Source organism: Cheilinus undulatus, linkage group 13 (assembly GCF_018320785.1).
Source record: "Cheilinus undulatus linkage group 13, ASM1832078v1, whole genome shotgun sequence".
Taxonomy (NCBI): domain Eukaryota; kingdom Metazoa; phylum Chordata; class Actinopteri; order Labriformes; family Labridae; genus Cheilinus; species Cheilinus undulatus.
Window position 1 is genome coordinate 17258564 of NC_054877.1, and position 18219 is coordinate 17276782.

The window sequence follows — 18219 nt, forward strand, 5'->3', positions numbered from 1 at the left end:
GTTGCCCTTTGTTACATAAAGCCTTTGTTTGAAAAAGACCCAAAATACTTGGGTGTTTTTCTCTAATTTAAAAGATACTTGAGCTTACAAAATGAGCTTTTAAGGATTTTATACTTTATGGATTTTATTTTCATTTTCTTAATGTATGCAAAAAGCTGTCTTTGGTGCTTTATTTGAATTTAAAGCATCAAAATCAAGTTTATAGACACAATGACAGGGCCTCTAAAGAACAACAATGTATTTTTCCACCATGCTGTATTATTGATTAAGTTTGTTTTGCTGCCTCCATGCTGTTTGTTTCACTTTGGATTTATGTCTGTGCTTCTTAGGGCACGGCACTTTACCTTATTTCTATGGGAATGTTGGAGATATAGTGGTGAGCCCCCTGCTGGTCAGCTGCTATAAGAGCAACCAGCTGACAGAGAAAACCCTGGAGACGCTGGGTCTCAACAGCAGCCAGCTCCTCTGTGTGGAGACGATGATCCTGCTTACCTTGCAGTATCTTGCACGTTTAGGTAAGCCTGACACATAAACTTGCAGTCTTTCCGTTACTCATATTTCTACTTGAATAAAGCAGGTGTACTGTTATCAAACACATAGGATGGGATTGATGATCAGTGGGTGGTGGTGTCTTATTATAACAGCAACTGGCAAAACATCTTTCATTTACATGTTTTCCGATGAAGCTTTAGCATTTGAGTCTAAATGTCTGATTTTACTTCCAGGCTCAGAGCAGATTCCCCTGAGAGAGGAGCTGGAGCAGATTGTTCTGAAGGCCATGCTCTGCTGCCCTGGGGGTCCTGCCATTTCCCCCTCTCAGCTTCCATGGTTGGCGCGGCTTGAGGCCAGCGTCTCTGGTGGCAGCGTCCAAGTAGTGGTCACCCACAACTCTTTGGGAGAGGGTATCTCTGAGTCACTCCGCTCACTCAGTGAGGGTCCTCACCACCAGCAGTGCCTGCCCACCTACGTTGTCATCATCTGTGCCTCCAAAGTGAGCGGCAACGAGTTCTGTGTGCTTGTTTTGGGTAAGTATGCCACAGAATTTATTTAACCTGATGATCTTATTACCCAGACAGACCTGTGCATAAGCTATTCTTTAATTATGTGTTTGAAACAGGGAAGTACCAGGCACGGGCCTTAGCTGAAGGTATGCTCACAACTAATGAGTTTCTGAAGGAGATCAGCTATGAACTCATCACAGGGAAAGTCAGCGTTTTGGCATCTCACTTTAAGACCACATCACTGGGTGAGTGTAATGTTCATAACACATGCTCTACTATTGTTTTACACCTTAAATGTTGAGAGAGAGCAAGTTTGAGCCCATAGTAAAATTTAAACTTAGGGAATCTTGACACTGATATTTCATTTGAAGATATGATAAAAGACAACAAGAACATTAGCATGTTGGTGTCCTCAGTTTTCAGTTTTTGTTTTGATGCCTGAATGCTTGTGATTGTGTTTTACATCAGCTGTGTTGCAGCATGTTTGCCTGCCTCTGTGTCTGCGTCTGATGACGGTGCCTGCTGTTTTTGGTTTTTTTTGTTTTGTTTTGTTTATTTGTTTGTTTGTTTGTTTTTTAGGTGACAATCTGGACAAGCAGCTGGTGCGGTACCAGCGCCGACGGAAGGGACAGGTCATCCAGCCCTTCCAGGGCGATGTCACAGACTACATCCACTCCCAAGAGGCTGCCAGCATGTCACCTTCCTCAGGCAGAGGTTAGACTGTTCCCCAACGTACTCTTTGTTAAAACTGACTTGCCGGGTCCACTTTTATTTACCAGCCAAAGCAATCAATAGAACTTCTGCGAATGCTGCAGATCAATATGTTACTGAGGCCTGTGGTGATTTATCTGCAGTCCTAATGTTGCAGGAATCCCAGTCACATGTGGGCCTTTATGCCAGACCAAATTGTTATGCTTCTTAATATAAGTATGGGGATAAAGGTTTAACTGTACTGTAAGCAGCAATAAAATAGAATATCAAGTAGTCCTTTTTCATTTAAAATACTTGCATTACTGGAAATTATTGTACTTTTATTGCTAATTAAATTGACAAGCATATTAATTTATATACTTGGCTTTCTCCTTCTTTATTTCCCAGCTGCAGAGATGATAAATAAGGTCTTTCAGATCTATCCCACCCAGCTGAGTGTTGCCCGTAGCCTCCTTTCTCAAGTCTGCTCCATTGCTGACTCAGGAACACAGAATCTAGACCTGGGTCGATTTTGTAAAGTAGACTTTCTGGTTTTGGTGCCTCCTTCTCATGTTCTGGTTCACCAGACAGCACAGCGCATCCAGCAATCAGGTTTGTGTCAAACAGCAAGTTTCAAGAATTAGTTCTTCACCTTGAACATGTCAATATGAACAAGCAGTATTGTGGAAACCAGTCTACATCAAACTTGATTCATAGTTCCGCTTTCTTTTCTGTTTTATTAGGAGTACTGGTGGACCTGGGAATTGAAGACGTCTCCTCAGCCTACCAGAAATCAGACAAGTATGTGGTGCGTCTGGACGGTGACGTCCATGCGAAGATGGAGGCTTTCATGAAGAAAGTCAAACAGAACCCCTACACTCTGTTTGTCCTCATTCACGACAACTCACACGTTGATCTCACAAGGTATGCAAAAACAAAGAAAGCTACAATCTAACATAATAAGAGCTCACTTAATTTGCTGTGTGAGAAGATGAGTTGTTATGGCTGCAGGCCCAGCCTTGTGCTTTTTTCCCTCCGATAAAGTGGTTAGAAAAGAACAGCTGCAGAGCAAGTAAAAACAAAAACAGCAGCAAATCTGTGGAGCTGGAATGAACCAAATGTAGGCCACAGAGTTTAAGATATTTTTTCATCGCTTTATATCAGATTTGTTTGTCATGGAAAACAGGAAAATATTTTTTTCCAAAAAATGTTTGGGGAATGATTAGAGCTGTTTCCAGACGATGATAATCTGTCTGTCCTGAGAAAACTGCAGTGCCACTGCCAGTAACATGAATTAGATTACTTCCTGGTCTCCAGAGGATATTTTTCATGGGAACAACACACTGTGTTGTTATTTCAGCAAATGTAAAAGCCAAATGTGCAAGAGGTTCTTAAAGTAATCAATAGCTATGGTGTTATTTCTAAAGTAATCTAAATTATAAATCTTTGTCTTCTTTTTCTGCAGTGCTCTGTCAGGCTCTGTGTGCCACGGGGAGCTGCAGGGTTTGGCTGACCGGGTGGTGAACTGCCAGGAAGTCCTGGGTGCCATGAACCTCCTGGTCCTGCAGGTCAGCTGCTTCCCACACACACTGCAGACACACCAGTCCCGCATCAGCATCCACAATGAAGTCCACTGGCCCTCCAACAAAAGTCTGGTGAGTTTGTTTGTTTTTATATATATATATATATATATACACAAACACTGTATATATATATATTGTATAGTATTTAGTACCTCAATCCTTTGTCTTATGGAAAAGCAAAAGAACATGCATGACTAATCCTGTTCTTTAAAGTCTGAGTTATGTAAGTTTTTTAAGATATACTTACATTCTGACTACACAGAGAGGCTATGACTACCTTTTTTACAGCCTTGTTCAGCTGCTCCACCTGGTGGACTTAACCTGCAGGGCGGGTAAAACTGGACTTGAGATGAAATAGTGTAGGAAATATATTTTGGGGCATTCTTGTTATAATTTGGCAGTTGTGGAGCTGGACAAGAAACATGCCACACGAAACAAAGCCACATTTTACACTGCAGTTACTTTGTGTGGAAAGTGTTAAGCGCTTTTTCAGTTTTTGTTTGAAGTCAATAGGTCAGTTAAAACAGGAAATAATATTTGGATTTGATTTTAAAAAATGAATTTTGCACATGAGGCACAGTGGTCCATACTATACAGGACAGGCACTGGTAATTTCTTAATAATTTCAGCATTTTATGCCATTTCTTTTAAGGAAATAAATATCCTACTGTTTCATTTTTTCTGTTTATCATTCATTTTTTGTAAAAATGTGGTCCACATATTTCAATTCTCCTCATAATTTGCATAAATTATTGTACAGTGAGACAATTAAAAAATGGATAAATGCCTATGATATTTTCTGCATTTAGCTTGAATTGGCCCCCTTATACATCTCTTAATGTTTAACGTGCTCTGCTTGGGAATCCCTGACAGATTTGGTATTTTTTTAAAAATACCATATTGTTCTCTGCATAGTTAAGTACAACTCTGGCATTGAAAATCATAAAGTCAATGTGATGTAATGATGTAATGTAATGATACCAAACACGAGCAAGGTAAATATTTCCTGATGTATATATTTTTTTAATTATTGTCAAAAGAAAAGTATTAACAAAATAGCTGGTGGAATTCTAGGAGGTAAAGTCCCTGAGCTTGTGTGAAGTCAGACATATTAAACAGTGTGCTGTTATTAAGTCTGCAGGATAATATTTGGTCAGTTTTCAGCTTTATGTGTGCTTGGTTGTAATTTTGTTGATGTATATCTACTTCAAATAAGGTAGGAAAATCCACTTCAAATGCAGTGTTGCATTTTTCTTAAGGAGTTTCAAAGTATTGAAAAGTTGTTTGAAAAAGGGGTGCTGTCTGAAAAACTGAACTGGTTTATCAGAATTTTGTCCAGGCAAATAAAAAAATATTCTAAAAATATATTTTAATGTTTCAGAATGTAGCTTGTCTTTTTGTTCCTTTTAAAGATAGATATATCTTTTCCAACCTCTAATTCTTTAGAAGCTTAAAATGGCAATACTTAACTCCAGAGAAACTTTAATAAGATGTCAGATCTAAAATGCATCAGATTTCTAGAATATTTTGCTTTTCAGCATACTGTTTTTGGGGATATGTCATGTACAATGCACTCATTCTGGTATTACTTTTCTTTTCCAGCAGGGGGAGCAGTCTCCTCATGAGTTGAGCTACTTTGGCCTGAGGGACTACAGCAGCTCCCTGCAGTGGGGCGTGGCCAGCCCCATCCTGCGCTGTGATGATGCCTTTGAGAAGATGGTCCACACTCTGCTGGAGAGGTCAGCACAGTGTCAGCACTTAGAAATCATTAACAGTCACTGCTGTGTAGAGTATTTGTGTCAGTGAGCAGTGAGGAGGGTTATCATTAAGAAATAAAGGTCCACATAGTTCCTGTATTGTTTAATCAGAAGTATAATTAGTTATACTTTATCTGTTTGTTCCCCAGACATCCCCATCTCCACAGCATGGTGATCCGCAGCTACCTGCTAATTCAGCAGTACACTGAGGCCATGATGGCGTTGACCTCCTCCCCCTCCCTGAGAGACCACATCACCCCAGAGACCCTGGCCATGGTGGAGGATCTGATCAATGCTCCCAGCAGAGAGGGCTCACAGGGCCGAGGCCACATGCTGCTGGTGCGAGTTCCCTCGTTACAGTTGGCTATGCTGGCCAGGGAGCGACTGGAGGATGTGAGAGACAAACTGGGGCTCCAGCTGTGCTTCGCTGTGCTGCTGGGAAGTCCCGCATCTGAACTCAGCTTGCCCAGAAACTTCATCAACCGCCTCAGGGTGAGAATGTTTTTTTTTAAATTTATTTTGTTTTCTAGGAAATATTTTAAGTATTTACACATTAGCTATTTATGAAATGTGTCTAAAAGTTGTTAATGAAAAATAAAATTTATTTGATCAAATTTGCACATTATGTTCACAATAGAATAAAAAAATAGTCCCATTTACAATGTTGCACTTAAATTCCTAGAGGATTTTTTTCCTAAATGCAAACAAATGCAAACAAGTATAAGCAAGAAGGGGGTGTCGTTTTTGATATCTACGTCCAGGAAAGTCCTGCTTGAAAAATATTTTAAAAACATACAATTTCAACTTTTCATGAACAAAATATACTCCTATGAGAATTTTGAAGCATTTGTTAGGAATAGTTTCTGCACAGAGAGGAGCACAAAAGAGTTAGATCTAACAATGCCCAGTGTAAAGCTGTACACATGCATTAAGCTAAACTTTTATACCATTAACATGTATTTCTGTAGGCGTGGAGGGGCCTTGAGAATGAAGACTGGGTACCACATACTTATGAAGATCTGGAGGGGCTGCCCTGCATCGTCATCCTAACAGGGAAGGACCCTCTCGGAGAAACTTTCCCCAGGTAGACTCATACAAAATCACCACCACGCCTGTAACGGAATATTTTATTTGTAATCTTTTTGCTTTTTTCTCTCATCTATAATTCCTCACGGTCAGCTGTCTCTTCGTCTCATGTTCAGCGTTGTTTTACACGTCTGCTTTCACACAGTGTGTGTTGTCCTCTCTACCAGAGAGGTCAGGTTGCACTTTTGTAATGCACACTGTGTGTCAGTCCTCAGACATGTCTGTGTTGTGTATCAGCAGTAAACCGTCCTTGAGTTAAAGCACTCAAATAAGATGAATATTTAAAGACCAATTTCACAACTCAGATGCAGAGTTTTAATCAATGAATAAAAGAAATTTGTAACGATGGCTCACCTTGACCGACAAAAGGAAGTAAAACCAGTAACAAGACTGATTATTTCTTTTAGTTTATTGTGCTGGTGGGGGTAGGTGTCTGTTGAGTTGATTAACTAATTGCATGCTTCAGAAACTACCTTTTTGTACATTTTCCATTGAAAATGTTCCCAGTAAGGTCTTGCCTCTAGTACACAGGCAGCCCAGGTTCAGATCAGTCCTGTGGCTCCTTTCCCGCATGTCTGCCTGTTTCCAACTCTATCCATTGTCCTACTCTCTAAATAAAGGCAAAAAAAAGCCAAAACAAATATTTTGGAATAGAAAATACAGTGTGAGATTTTTAGTTGTAAAACACTGCTGCCACAAGGACAGGACAAAATCAGCAAAGAGATAAGATGTAGCACCAGCCAAAGGGGACGCCAAAATCAACACAAACTGAGGGTTCTTCACAGGAGCTTTAATATCATTAAAACTGTCAACTCACTGTCAAGAGTTAACACTGTTTTTAACAAGATCAAAATCCTGATAGACGTATTTTTCTTTAAGAAAATAAATTTAAGTACATACAAATGTACAATTTTTTTCACTGGATCTTTTGTTATACAGTTCATGTAGAGCGCAATATGTCACAATACACATGGCACTGATACACTATATAACCTACATTTACAACCATACAAGTTATGGTTCATACTTCAAAAAGAAAATACATTTGATTTTTTAAAAAAAGAAAAAAAAAAAAAATTGAAAAGGAAATAAATTCTTACATTTTCAAAACAAGATCTGTATGGTAAATCTGATAATAAATCTGTATAATGACAGAGAGAGTCCAAAGATCTGATTTATTGTCCCATTTCTAGGTCTCTGAAATACAGCGACCTCCGCCTAATAGACTCTAGCTACCTGACTCGCACAGCCCTGGAGCAGGAGGTGGGTCTTGCCTGCACCTATGTATCCAAGAGTATCATCCAGGAGCCCAAGAAGGACATGACCTCTCAATCAGATGGAGACAAGGCCACCACTAGCTGTAATGATGGAGATGAGCTGGAAAGACCTCAGAGCAATGGCAGCGCTGCAACTAGAACTTCTGGTGAGTCCTGCTGAGACCAAAACCCTTGAGGTGTTCTGACACACAGCTTAACTTCAATCTGCTATAATCAAGCACAGTTTCAATGATTTCTCCTGTTACAGCTGTTAAAAAATGCGAGTAGTATTTATGAAAATAAAATGTATTATCTAAATTTCTAAGTAAAAACAACGCATTTGAAACCATCAAAGTTGTTATCACCCATCATTTGTGTGCATATTAAAGACCTTGCAGCCATACAATTACATTAATTTTGAATTTATCTCATGTTTCCTCTCAGGCTCTCTAGCAGAAAACGGCGTCAGTTCATCAGACATTGCAGACTCTTCCCAGAAGCCTTCCACCTCCACCTGCCCTCCCGAAGGAACCTCAGACATGGGGTCAACTCAAGGCTTCAATCATGAATGTGACTCCCTGGGAAGCCAACTTACCTCCAACCCCTCCAAAACCTCCAAAGCTCCTCCTTCTCTTTGCTCAAGTTCCTCCTCGTCCTCCTCTCCCTCCCCATCTTCTTCATCCACCCAAAGGCCCAGCCAGTCCACACAATGTAGTCGAGACCCTAAACCCACCCGGGTGTCACCTAGGACGATCATCATGTCCCGGGCGGCGTATAATCTGCTGTCAGGGGAGTCGGGTAGTCAGCTGAGCTCCTTCTCTCTGCTGCCTCATGCAGACGTGGCCTGGAGCAGCCCACTTAGGCCGTTTATCACCCAAAATCTGCAAGGGGCAGAGCAGAGCATGTACTACCGCCAGTGGACAATAGCCCGGCAACATCACGCTGACTATGAAGCTCCACCTGTGCCACATCCACGACGTCTGCTGCTCAGTGGACCCCCACAGGTAGAGAAAAAAAAAATACCAACACTGTTCAAGTCTTTCTGAAGCACTAATTGTTCTTAGTATAACTTTGATAATGTAGTTAAGATTTACAATAACAAGCAGTTTGTAATGCATCCTGATTTGAGTATTACTGTAATATTACAGAGAATTTGTATCCTTCTACTAGGTGGGAAAAACTGGCGCTTATCTGCAGTTTCTGCGTATCCTGTTCCGAATGCTAATCAGGCTGTTGGAAGTGGATGTGTATGACGACGGGGAAGAGGAGGAGGAGGAAGAAGGTGAAGATCAAACACTTGCATCTTTCTTTTGAATTAAATGAGACTTTAAATGTCATATTTTTTCTTTCCTTTGTAGTAATCTAGCTGTTTTTTCTTATTTTTTATTTCTTTATTTATATTTTAATCTCCAGAAACATCAGAAGCTACAACCCCAGTGAACACCCAGTGGCCTGACATTGAGGAAATGCAAAAGCTGCCCTTTGACCCCAACCCCCGGGACCCTAAGTTCAGGAAAGCCAGCCCTGTTTACACCAACAAGATGCCAAAGTGCTTAAAAGGTCAGCAGAAATATGTAAACACAAGAGAGAGCCAGGCTCTGAAATTAGGGGAGGGACAAAATACCGATGGGGCGATGTGTCATCATTGTGACACTTATGACACAATTATATTACTGTTGGTGCCAAATATTGATATTTTACAAAATTATGGTGCTCTCAATAGATTTCACTGGCAGTTTGACCCATTCTGTCCTCACATCATAATACTTCATTGTTTTAATTCACCAAAGAAAGAGTTATGAGTCATACATCATACCAAAAAGTATTGTGTATTTATCGGATTTATGTTTTGCAATGTATCAAATAAAGCAGAATCACTATATTGGAATATTAGCATTATCATGAGCAACACATCATATCATACTATATCATACCTTGCAACATTTTAGTGTAAGGTGTATCATAACATATCTGACTGCATTGCACTGTATCATATCATACCTATGAAGCATTACACTCTATCATATCATATCACATCTCAAATTATTGTACCATGTCTCATCTCATGGTATGGAATCATATGTTATTGCATTGTATCATATAATATTGCATTGTGTCACATCCCATTGCATCGCATGATATTGTAGTGTATTGATTGTGTTGCACATTATCATATCACATGGTATTGTATTGTATCATGAATTATCCTGCAATTTCCACCATTATCCAACACACCTTTTGATCTTATCTTGTTAATGCAACCTAGATCCCAATTTGATATCGATTAAATAAGCTTACATTAAAATATTTGCATGACATTTTAATTTGCTTCTCTGTAGATTCAAAGCCAGAAGGAGAGAGCCAAACAGCAGCCAAACAAGAAACCAAGTCCATACGTCTGAGTAGGTTTGCTGCCTATAACGCCTTTCATCACTGTGAACAGTGTCAGCACTACTGTGAAGCTGGCCCGGCCCCACAGGTGAGTGTAGTACACAGGTAATCATCAGCTGCTTCTCTAGGCTCCACTTAAATATACACATAGCTACATCCTAACCTGTCATAATACTTTGACAGCTTAAGTGCTTTTTACTCTCTGCAGTCATGCTTAATGGAGATGTATCCGCGTTAATAATGTATGTATGTGTTTCTGCGTTGTAGTTATCAGAGTGCACCTTCCATGCCTTCACCTTCTCCTCATCCATGCTGGGCGAAGAGGTTCAGCTCCAATTTGTTATTCCTAAAGCCAAGGAGGAGCACTTTGTCTTCAGCCAACAGGGCAGCCATCTTGAGAGCATGCACCTGCCTCTGGTCTCCACAAAGGTAAATTTGCCCTTAAAATGTGGACATGTTTGTGTTTTTATTTATTGATGTCTGAAAAAACAGTCTCTGACTATTGTTCATCTCTGTTTGTCTCCAGGACCCTAATATGTTAAAGAGTCCCATCTTCACCCCGACGATGGGACGCCAAGAGCATGGCCTGCTCAACATTTTCCACGCCATGGAAGGCGCCGCTCATCTGCACATTCTTGTGGTCAAGCAATTTGAGATGCCGCTCTACAGGAAGTACTGGCCCAACCACATTCTGCTCGTTCTGCCGGCCATGTTCAACAATGCAGGAGTCGGTGAGCATCTTACTGGTCTAACTCAACTGAGATGTCCAACCCCAATAGGATTATTAAAATTAAACCTTTCAGCCTGTTCTTCTCTTTCATGAATGCACAGGTTTTCCTTATGCTGTCAAAGTATGATCATTTCAAACACGTTCTACAAATAATGTTTTTTTTTAAGAATGAGATAAAACAAATCTCATCATTTCACTCATTAAAAAATATAGGATTCTTGGTGCAGGTTTGAGTTTTCTTGGGTTACAATCATTCCATTTTTTTGAAAAGCATTTTGAAAATTGGCAACAGGTAACACAGCTATGTGGACTGTATTTTCTTCCCCTAAAGGGAAATATTTCAATCCTGACTTGTTTATGTCCATGTTCAAAATCCTGAAGTTTCTCTTTGGTCTTCCTTCTGCTTGCACACTGTTGCAATTCTTTTCACGTTACTGCTGCCAATATTACATCAGGGAATTCTACATACCACCACTAGTGGTTAAAAACCCTGCAGTGAACATTTATGCCTTTGACAACTTGTAACTTACCTGTGAATGTCTGAATAATGACAGTGGACTGAGTCACTGCATCATGTTCGTTACACTAAGGCAGGTGTGTTACAGTAGGTAAAAGGTGAAAAGTTGTCTTAACCAATCAGGGAGATCCACTCTTCATGGAAACATGTGGTGTCTAAGTCTGATTTGTCAGTAAGCCAATCAGGTATGTGTCCTGTCTGCAATGAGTTTAACTTAAGTAAATTGTTAGATACCAACAGGGATAAGTAAGTTAAGAGTTAAACCTTTACTTACTGTGTCTCGGTGTTACTCAGAGAGCTAACGCGCTGCCTCTGTTCAGGGTAGACAGAAAATGAGTGTGAATTTGTAATGCAAACTATTGTATGCAAATTCAAAGTTCCACTTTTAGATTTGACCTCCACTGCTTATTTTCTCCTGAAGTGCTATGGTTTGTCAGTGTCAAGAATAGATGTACAAAAACTGACACTAGTGCTGTTGTGTATTTAAGGTGCTGCAAGATTCATGATCAAAGAGCTGTCATACCATAACCTGGAGCTGGAGAGAAACCGACTGGAAGAGCAGGGTGTCAAGAGGCAAGATGTATGGCCTTTTATTGTCATGATGGACGACTCCTGCGTGTTGTGGAACGCCCACCAGCCAGCTGACAACAGGTAGGAGTTGTTGCTCATTTGTCAAATTTGAGATGTTTGAGACTGTTTAGGGCTTTTACTTAAAGCTTACTACCTATAACTGAGGTTAAAATATATATATTATGACTTTTAGCTCTTGTAAAAATACAGTTTGCGGTATTTATTTATCATTATCTCAAAACTGTGTTATTAAAATAAAGATTTGGACTTTCTGTCATTCTAACTTCTAGTGAGACATCAGTTGGAGGTTCAACTCTCACAGACGTATCTTTGAAAACGGTGCTACAGCATATGGAAACTACACCAAAGGTCACCCTGTATGCCATGTGTGGTGCACGCAAGTGGAGCAGCAACTTTGCTCGCAAGTCTCCCCACCAAACCTTCAGCCGGTGCCACCTCCACGACTTTGTTATGCTCAATGTGGACTTGACACAGAATGTTCAATATGACCTAAACCGGTACGTCAGCAGAAGACCGTCAGTCATTCTCTTATTGGGTGATTTGTGCAGCGTTTTAATCGTCTGCCTTTGTCATGTTCTTCCTACATGCAGGTACAGCTGTGAGGAGGTGGACTTCAATCTGAGGGTGAACAGCAGTGGGCTGCTGATGTGTCGTTTCAACTACTTCAGCTTCATGAAGAAACACATTCCCGTTGGGGGAAACAAAGACTTCCTGGTCAAACCGAAACTCATGGTGGGTTAAATGTTTATTGCACACATTTTATCCTCTCTAAGTATGAAGCATCACCAACTGCTTTCTTCTCTCTCCAGGAAATAGAAAACCCTGCTCCTATCAGCCCATTGCAGTATGTCTGCGCTCCAGACAGCGAGCAGACCCTACTGGACGCCCCGGCCCAGTTCCTGCTTGAAAGGTTCCTGCAAAGCTGCAGCCACAAACTGTTTCCAAAGGCTGTTCAGAACAGAAACAACCCAGTTCTGTCCATCGACAGCTACCTCAACATCAGCCCAGAGGTAAGAGATCCCAGGAAGACGCAGATGCATAAAAAAGAACAACTTGTTAATATCACTGTAATTCTGATGAACCTCTAAAAGATAGAAGACATGGCTTATTTAAATGATAGTATCCATATTTTTTTAACATTTTCATATAATGTCCCACTGTACCAAAGAAATCTTCAAATCAGTAATCTTTAAAAAATCTAAAAGAGCCTGTAGTTCAAGTTTAAAGGCTTATAGTTTCTCTTTAAGTTGCACAGTTTTACCATCTGTTCTGCTCAGAACATTGTGACCTGCATCTATGCACATGTGCAAACCATGAATGCTAACAGTGCACATTTAAATTCTACATTTGTGCATACAAAGACATTGCTGTACCCTTACCTTGCAAAACTAATTATACCAGCCCCTTATAGTTTTGTACCCTGACATTTACAATAAATAAATAAATAAATAAATCATGCCACACACTTACACACCAAGCAACATTAAAATGTGCTTACCCCATGCAGCCTCACGCATAGATGAAGATTTTTCTATGATCATTGCTTCTAGAATTGTAACCTAAGGCACATTTTCTTCATGTTTCTTTTTGTTGGGATTCATTAAATGTCTTCTGCTGCAGATTTCTGTGTGCTACATCAACTCAAGACCACACTCCACCAACCTGAACCATCAGGGCTTGCTGTTCAGTGGCCTGCTGCTTTACCTTTGCGACTCTTTCGTCGTCTCTGGGCTCCTTAAGAAATTCCGCTTCCTCAAAGGTGACTCCTAAGTGTAGAAGAAGTTATTCTGTTTCTGTTGTTGTTGTACAAATACTTCTGTGACCTTAAGTAAATAATATAAAACGATTTCAAACCTTCAGTACACTTAGAGCCCAGAGGGGCTGTGATCAGGGCTTTGGATTAGTACAGAAGTTCTAACTTTTTTCCCTGTCTGTCCATAGGTGCAACTCTCTGTGTGATCAGCCAGGACCGGAGCTCCCTGCGTCAGACCATCGCCCGACTGGAGCTGGAGGACGAGTGGCAGTTCCGACTGCGGGATGAGTTTCAGACAGCCAACTGCAGTGAGGACCGGCCCCTCTACTTTCTGACAGGCAGCCATGTCTGAACCTGAGGTCCTGCTGCTGCTGAAACACAATCAGACATGAGAATTCAGACTACAAATCAGCAAGTAATCACAATTCCTGCCATTCCAGTGAAAGGCCAGGTGGCAATGGGCAGGAGCACAGATCTAAAGTGCCCTACAAGCGGACACCTAATGTGGCTTTCCTTAAATCTGCACCATCATAGTGCACTGTGCCTGGCTCTGATGAGGGTCAGGGTGGATTTAAACTCTAGCTTGTAGCTGGGCTTTCCTCCACTTGAGCTTCTACTGAAAATACCCTGCTGTGAGAAAATAGCACAGCTGGAACTGAACTTTAATTTGTTTCTTTGTTGTATTTTTGCAAAAATGGATGCTTTCCCATCGATGATGTGACTATTTGAAGATTGTAATGTGTACACGAACTATGAAAGTACATCTCATGCTGGATGTATTTGTTTATCTCAGGGTTTAAAAGGGAGATCCAAGGATGGTCGCTAGAAGAGGTGAAGCTTTTCTCCACTACATTAACTTACGTTGGCACCAAAGACATCCTCTGCTGCACCTTGCCTTTTCCTGTTCTCTTTCTTCACACCTGCTCTGCCTCGAGACTCTTAACAGATTAATTCATTTAAGAAACACTAACATAAAGGTCTGCCTGGTTTGGATTTCTACCAGTAGTTATACAAGCAATTAGTGATTTATCTTAAAACAACTACGAGATGTTCTAATCCCATATTTTCCCTCCCTAATACTTAAACTTGAGTATTTGTCCTTGAAAAAGCACAGATTGCTGACATTGTACACTCTCTGCTAACACCACATTGTCATTTTTTGTTATTTTCACACACTATTTTACCCAAAGCCAGTGGACTGTTAGGAGCAAATGGTTATGGTATTGTATCAGCTTCAGTAAGGAAAACAGAGAATTGAATCATCTCTTTATTAACTAACTAGATTTTTGGCAGTATCAGAGGTCAATATCGATACAGGTATAAGTTACAATCAATCAGTTACATGCAAATCGATGCATTTGCGATGCATTTTTTATGTTATCACTACAGAAGAAAAAAGATACGAACATCTCCAAATAAATTGCCACATACCACAAGTTTGGTAGTAAGGGAAACGGATATCCTTACTCATATCAGTATCAGTGCTGATATTGGTCACACTGCAGAAGCTGATATCCATACTGGTTTCAGCATCAGTGCTGTTATCAGTCTAAGTTATTTAGAGACAATTACAAAACTGATTAACAAGCTGCCATATTTAATGCAGTATCAGAGATCAATATGATACTGGTTTCAATATCAGCACTGATTTCAGTCATACTTAGAACGAATGGTTATTGTGTCATATGCGTTTCAAGAATCAGATCATCTTTAAATACATTTTCCTAAGGGATGCCCAATATTTGGAATTTTGCCGATATCTGATTGCTGGTATTTACAATTTTAGTTTAGACGATATCACTACCAGTGTATCGATGTCGCTCAGACCTAACCAGACACTTTTTAGTTTAAGGATCAACAAAGACACAAACTTAATTCCTAAAATCACACTTTAGAGTTATAGCAATGATGATAAAAAGACTGTTTGTACTGCCTACAACTCTACAAATGTATTCGTACATACTGCCTTTATTAACAACCAATATATGCTGATATTTACTGCTGACTTTTTAAGCTAATGGTTTTAGTATCATGTCAGTATAAGGATGGCAAAAACAGTATGAGAATACCTCTAAATAAATTAACATGTTATGGGGCAAAGAATTAAACTTGCACACTTATCAGTCTTTGTTGTATTGAGATCCTGCAGACAAAGCCAGTTAGGCTTTGTTGAAGGCCATTATAAATTCTTGTTTCAGTCTCAGAGCAACTATATAGTCTTTAAACTGCAAAAGGAAATTACTTTTCTCTTGTGCCTCTAAAATATTTATGTGGCATTGATTATCCTGTGTGGTTTTAGTCTCCACTTAATTTATCCATTTTAATCCAAAAACTATTGAGGAAAGTTTATCAAGAATGTATAATGTTAATGTTGTGTTAGGCTTTAACATTCAATAACCAATCCAACCTGCAGTCCAAAAACAGACTACTCATAGTTTTACTTCTCTTTTTAATGCCAATCAGACAAAGAAACATGCAGGCATGTCTGATATGCTCTTACAGACATGTTCTTGCATTAAAGTATTTATGTTGACTTTAATACTGGTATTGTAATCACATTATGTCAGTAAATGCTGTAAATAATCACTGCCAAATGTCCTGTTACTGACTGTGCCTGGATTTCAACTCCTGTTACAATGCGTCGAGGCTGATTTTACATTGATGGTTTTCACCATCATCCACAAGTTATATTTCTAAACTTCCCGCCAAAGAAATCAATGAATAAGATGGAGAATGTCTACATCAGCTGACCAGACCATTTCATATACTTGAAGGAAGAATGTTTTTATATGTTTCTGCACAGGGTTGTCCAAAGAATATGCCTTAAGTGAGGTTTCATATGGTCACTGTTGAAGTCATGTAGTTTTTATTTTGGCCAATAAGAATAAAGAAACCATTTGACTGTGAGGGAAAGAAATGAAGAAATAGAAAGAATTGGAGTTTGGACTACTGTACTGTTTAAAGCTTTGTTTACATTATTAATATATTCTCCCCTTAGCCACTTAAGGTTACTGATGTTTTTTTAAGTCTTGTGTAACTTTTACCAGTATGTTTGGTCATAATGTCTTTCTACATTTTATGTGATGTTGCAAAGGCAAGAAGAATCTACCTAGATGTGTCCTTACCAATATGTCTGTGTCCCTTCCTGTTCTTGTGTTGGATTTTTGTTGAAAATTAAATCAAGTCCATTGGGGGATTCTTATTTATTTAACAAGCATTTTGGACTGATAATCATATTGAAGTGTAATATTTGATTGCATGCTGAGCTCACTGAAAACAAGGGGAGCGTGTCCTCTTCAAAAACATCAATGAAGGCTTTGCACAAGACCCAAAACGAATGATTCTTCGATCTAATGAATGTCATGGGGGGCGGGAAATGTGAACTTGCACTATACAAGTTGCCAGCAGAAAAAAATGTATTTCCCACAAAATGAAACCAAAAATTAGACCAAAAATAAGACTGGTGATCAAAAAGTTTAATTTAAACTCCAAAGGTCCATGGAATGTGTATTTCTTTTTGATAATTTAACACTTAATATGCAACTTGCTCTCACAATCTTCTCTGAAATATGTTTGATGACCATGTGCGGCCCAGTGCTAGCCTTGGTGTCTGGGTGATCTACCTCATGTTTACTATTGTGGTTGCAGCCTGTGAACATATGACATTAGTCATGTTATTGTTGTTGAAAATTTATGAATGTAATAAAAAATACTTGCAAAAATCAGCTGGGTGTTTTTTGATATATTTTTTAATAGACAAGAATTCTAGAAACTGAACAGCACAAATACAGGATTTTGATAGGACTATTTGTGCTTTGACAGAATTATACATTCTATTATTTTTTTTTCACAATTTACCTTAACATTGCATCTTATAAAAAATTAAGCAAAAGTATTTGCCCCCTTCCTGATGTCCTATCTTTTGCACATTTGTCACACTTACATGTTTCATATCATCAAAAAAATTGTAATATTGGACAAAGATAACCAGCATAAATGCAAAATGCAAATTTTAAATAATGATATCATTAATTAGGGGAAAAAAGCCATCCACACCTACCTGGCCTCATGTGAAAGGTAATTTCCCCCTAAACCTAATAACTATTTGTGCCACCCTATTCTACTACAACTGTAAGCTAGCGTTTGTGATAGCTAGCAATGAATCTTTCACATCACTGTGATGTAATTTTGGCCCACTCTTCTGTGCAGAATTGTTTTATTCAGCCACATTTGAGGGTTTTAAGCATGAATGGCATGTTTAAGGTTGCTTGGCGTCTCAATTAGATTTAAGTGCAGAATTGTCAAGGCTGCTCCAAAACCTTAATTTTGTTTATTTTAAGCCATTCAGAGGTGGATGTGTTGGTGTGTTTAGGATCATTGTCTTGCTGCATAACCTAAGCGTGCTTGAGCTTGAGGTCACAAACTGATGGCCGGACATTCTTCAGGACTGTCTGGTAGAGAGCAGAATTCACGGCTAATGCTGGGTTAGTTTTACATCAGATGTAACACCCTCCAGAAAGTTTAACTTCTTTTTTTTTTTTTTTTAAGATTTGTTTTTGGGCCTTTTCATGCCTTTACTAGATAGAGGAGGACAGCGGATAGTCTCGGAAACAGGGGCAAGAGTTGGGGAGAGACATGCGGCAAAGGGCCTCAGGCCAGATTTGAACCCGGGCTGCCCATGTATATGATGCGCCACCAGAAAGTTTAACGTTGGTCTTGTCAATCCACAGAATATTTTCCCAAAAGTCTAGGGAATCATCAAGATGTTCTTTGACCTATGTAAGGTGAGTCTTTGTGTTCTTCTATGTCAGCAATCTTTTTGGCCTCAGAAATCTCCCATTGATGCCATTTTTGCCCAGCCTGT

At 39.5% G+C, this 18219-nt stretch overlaps 1 protein-coding gene across 2 annotated transcripts in view; it reads left to right on the forward strand.

Moving 5' to 3' along the window:
- The window catches only part of greb1l (GREB1 like retinoic acid receptor coactivator), a 66982-nt gene extending 49902 nt beyond the window's left edge, over positions 1-17080 (forward strand). For both annotated transcript variants that reach the window (XM_041803122.1, XM_041803121.1), the window contains exons 12-34: positions 330-515; positions 726-1025; positions 1118-1246; positions 1581-1715; positions 2100-2303; positions 2435-2615; positions 3157-3346; positions 4877-5013; positions 5181-5523; positions 6000-6115; positions 7311-7540; positions 7818-8377; positions 8544-8655; positions 8787-8933; positions 9713-9852; positions 10032-10193; positions 10291-10495; positions 11500-11662; positions 11872-12099; positions 12193-12334; positions 12412-12612; positions 13223-13361; positions 13544-17080. In XM_041803122.1, coding sequence (XP_041659056.1) covers positions 330-515; positions 726-1025; positions 1118-1246; positions 1581-1715; positions 2100-2303; positions 2435-2615; positions 3157-3346; positions 4877-5013; positions 5181-5523; positions 6000-6115; positions 7311-7540; positions 7818-8377; positions 8544-8655; positions 8787-8933; positions 9713-9852; positions 10032-10193; positions 10291-10495; positions 11500-11662; positions 11872-12099; positions 12193-12334; positions 12412-12612; positions 13223-13361; positions 13544-13707 — 4514 coding nt within the window. In that variant the 3' untranslated portion in view covers positions 13708-17080. The remainder of the gene's footprint in view (positions 1-329; positions 516-725; positions 1026-1117; positions 1247-1580; positions 1716-2099; positions 2304-2434; positions 2616-3156; positions 3347-4876; positions 5014-5180; positions 5524-5999; positions 6116-7310; positions 7541-7817; positions 8378-8543; positions 8656-8786; positions 8934-9712; positions 9853-10031; positions 10194-10290; positions 10496-11499; positions 11663-11871; positions 12100-12192; positions 12335-12411; positions 12613-13222; positions 13362-13543) is intronic.
- Positions 17081-18219: the final 1139 nt, after the last annotated feature.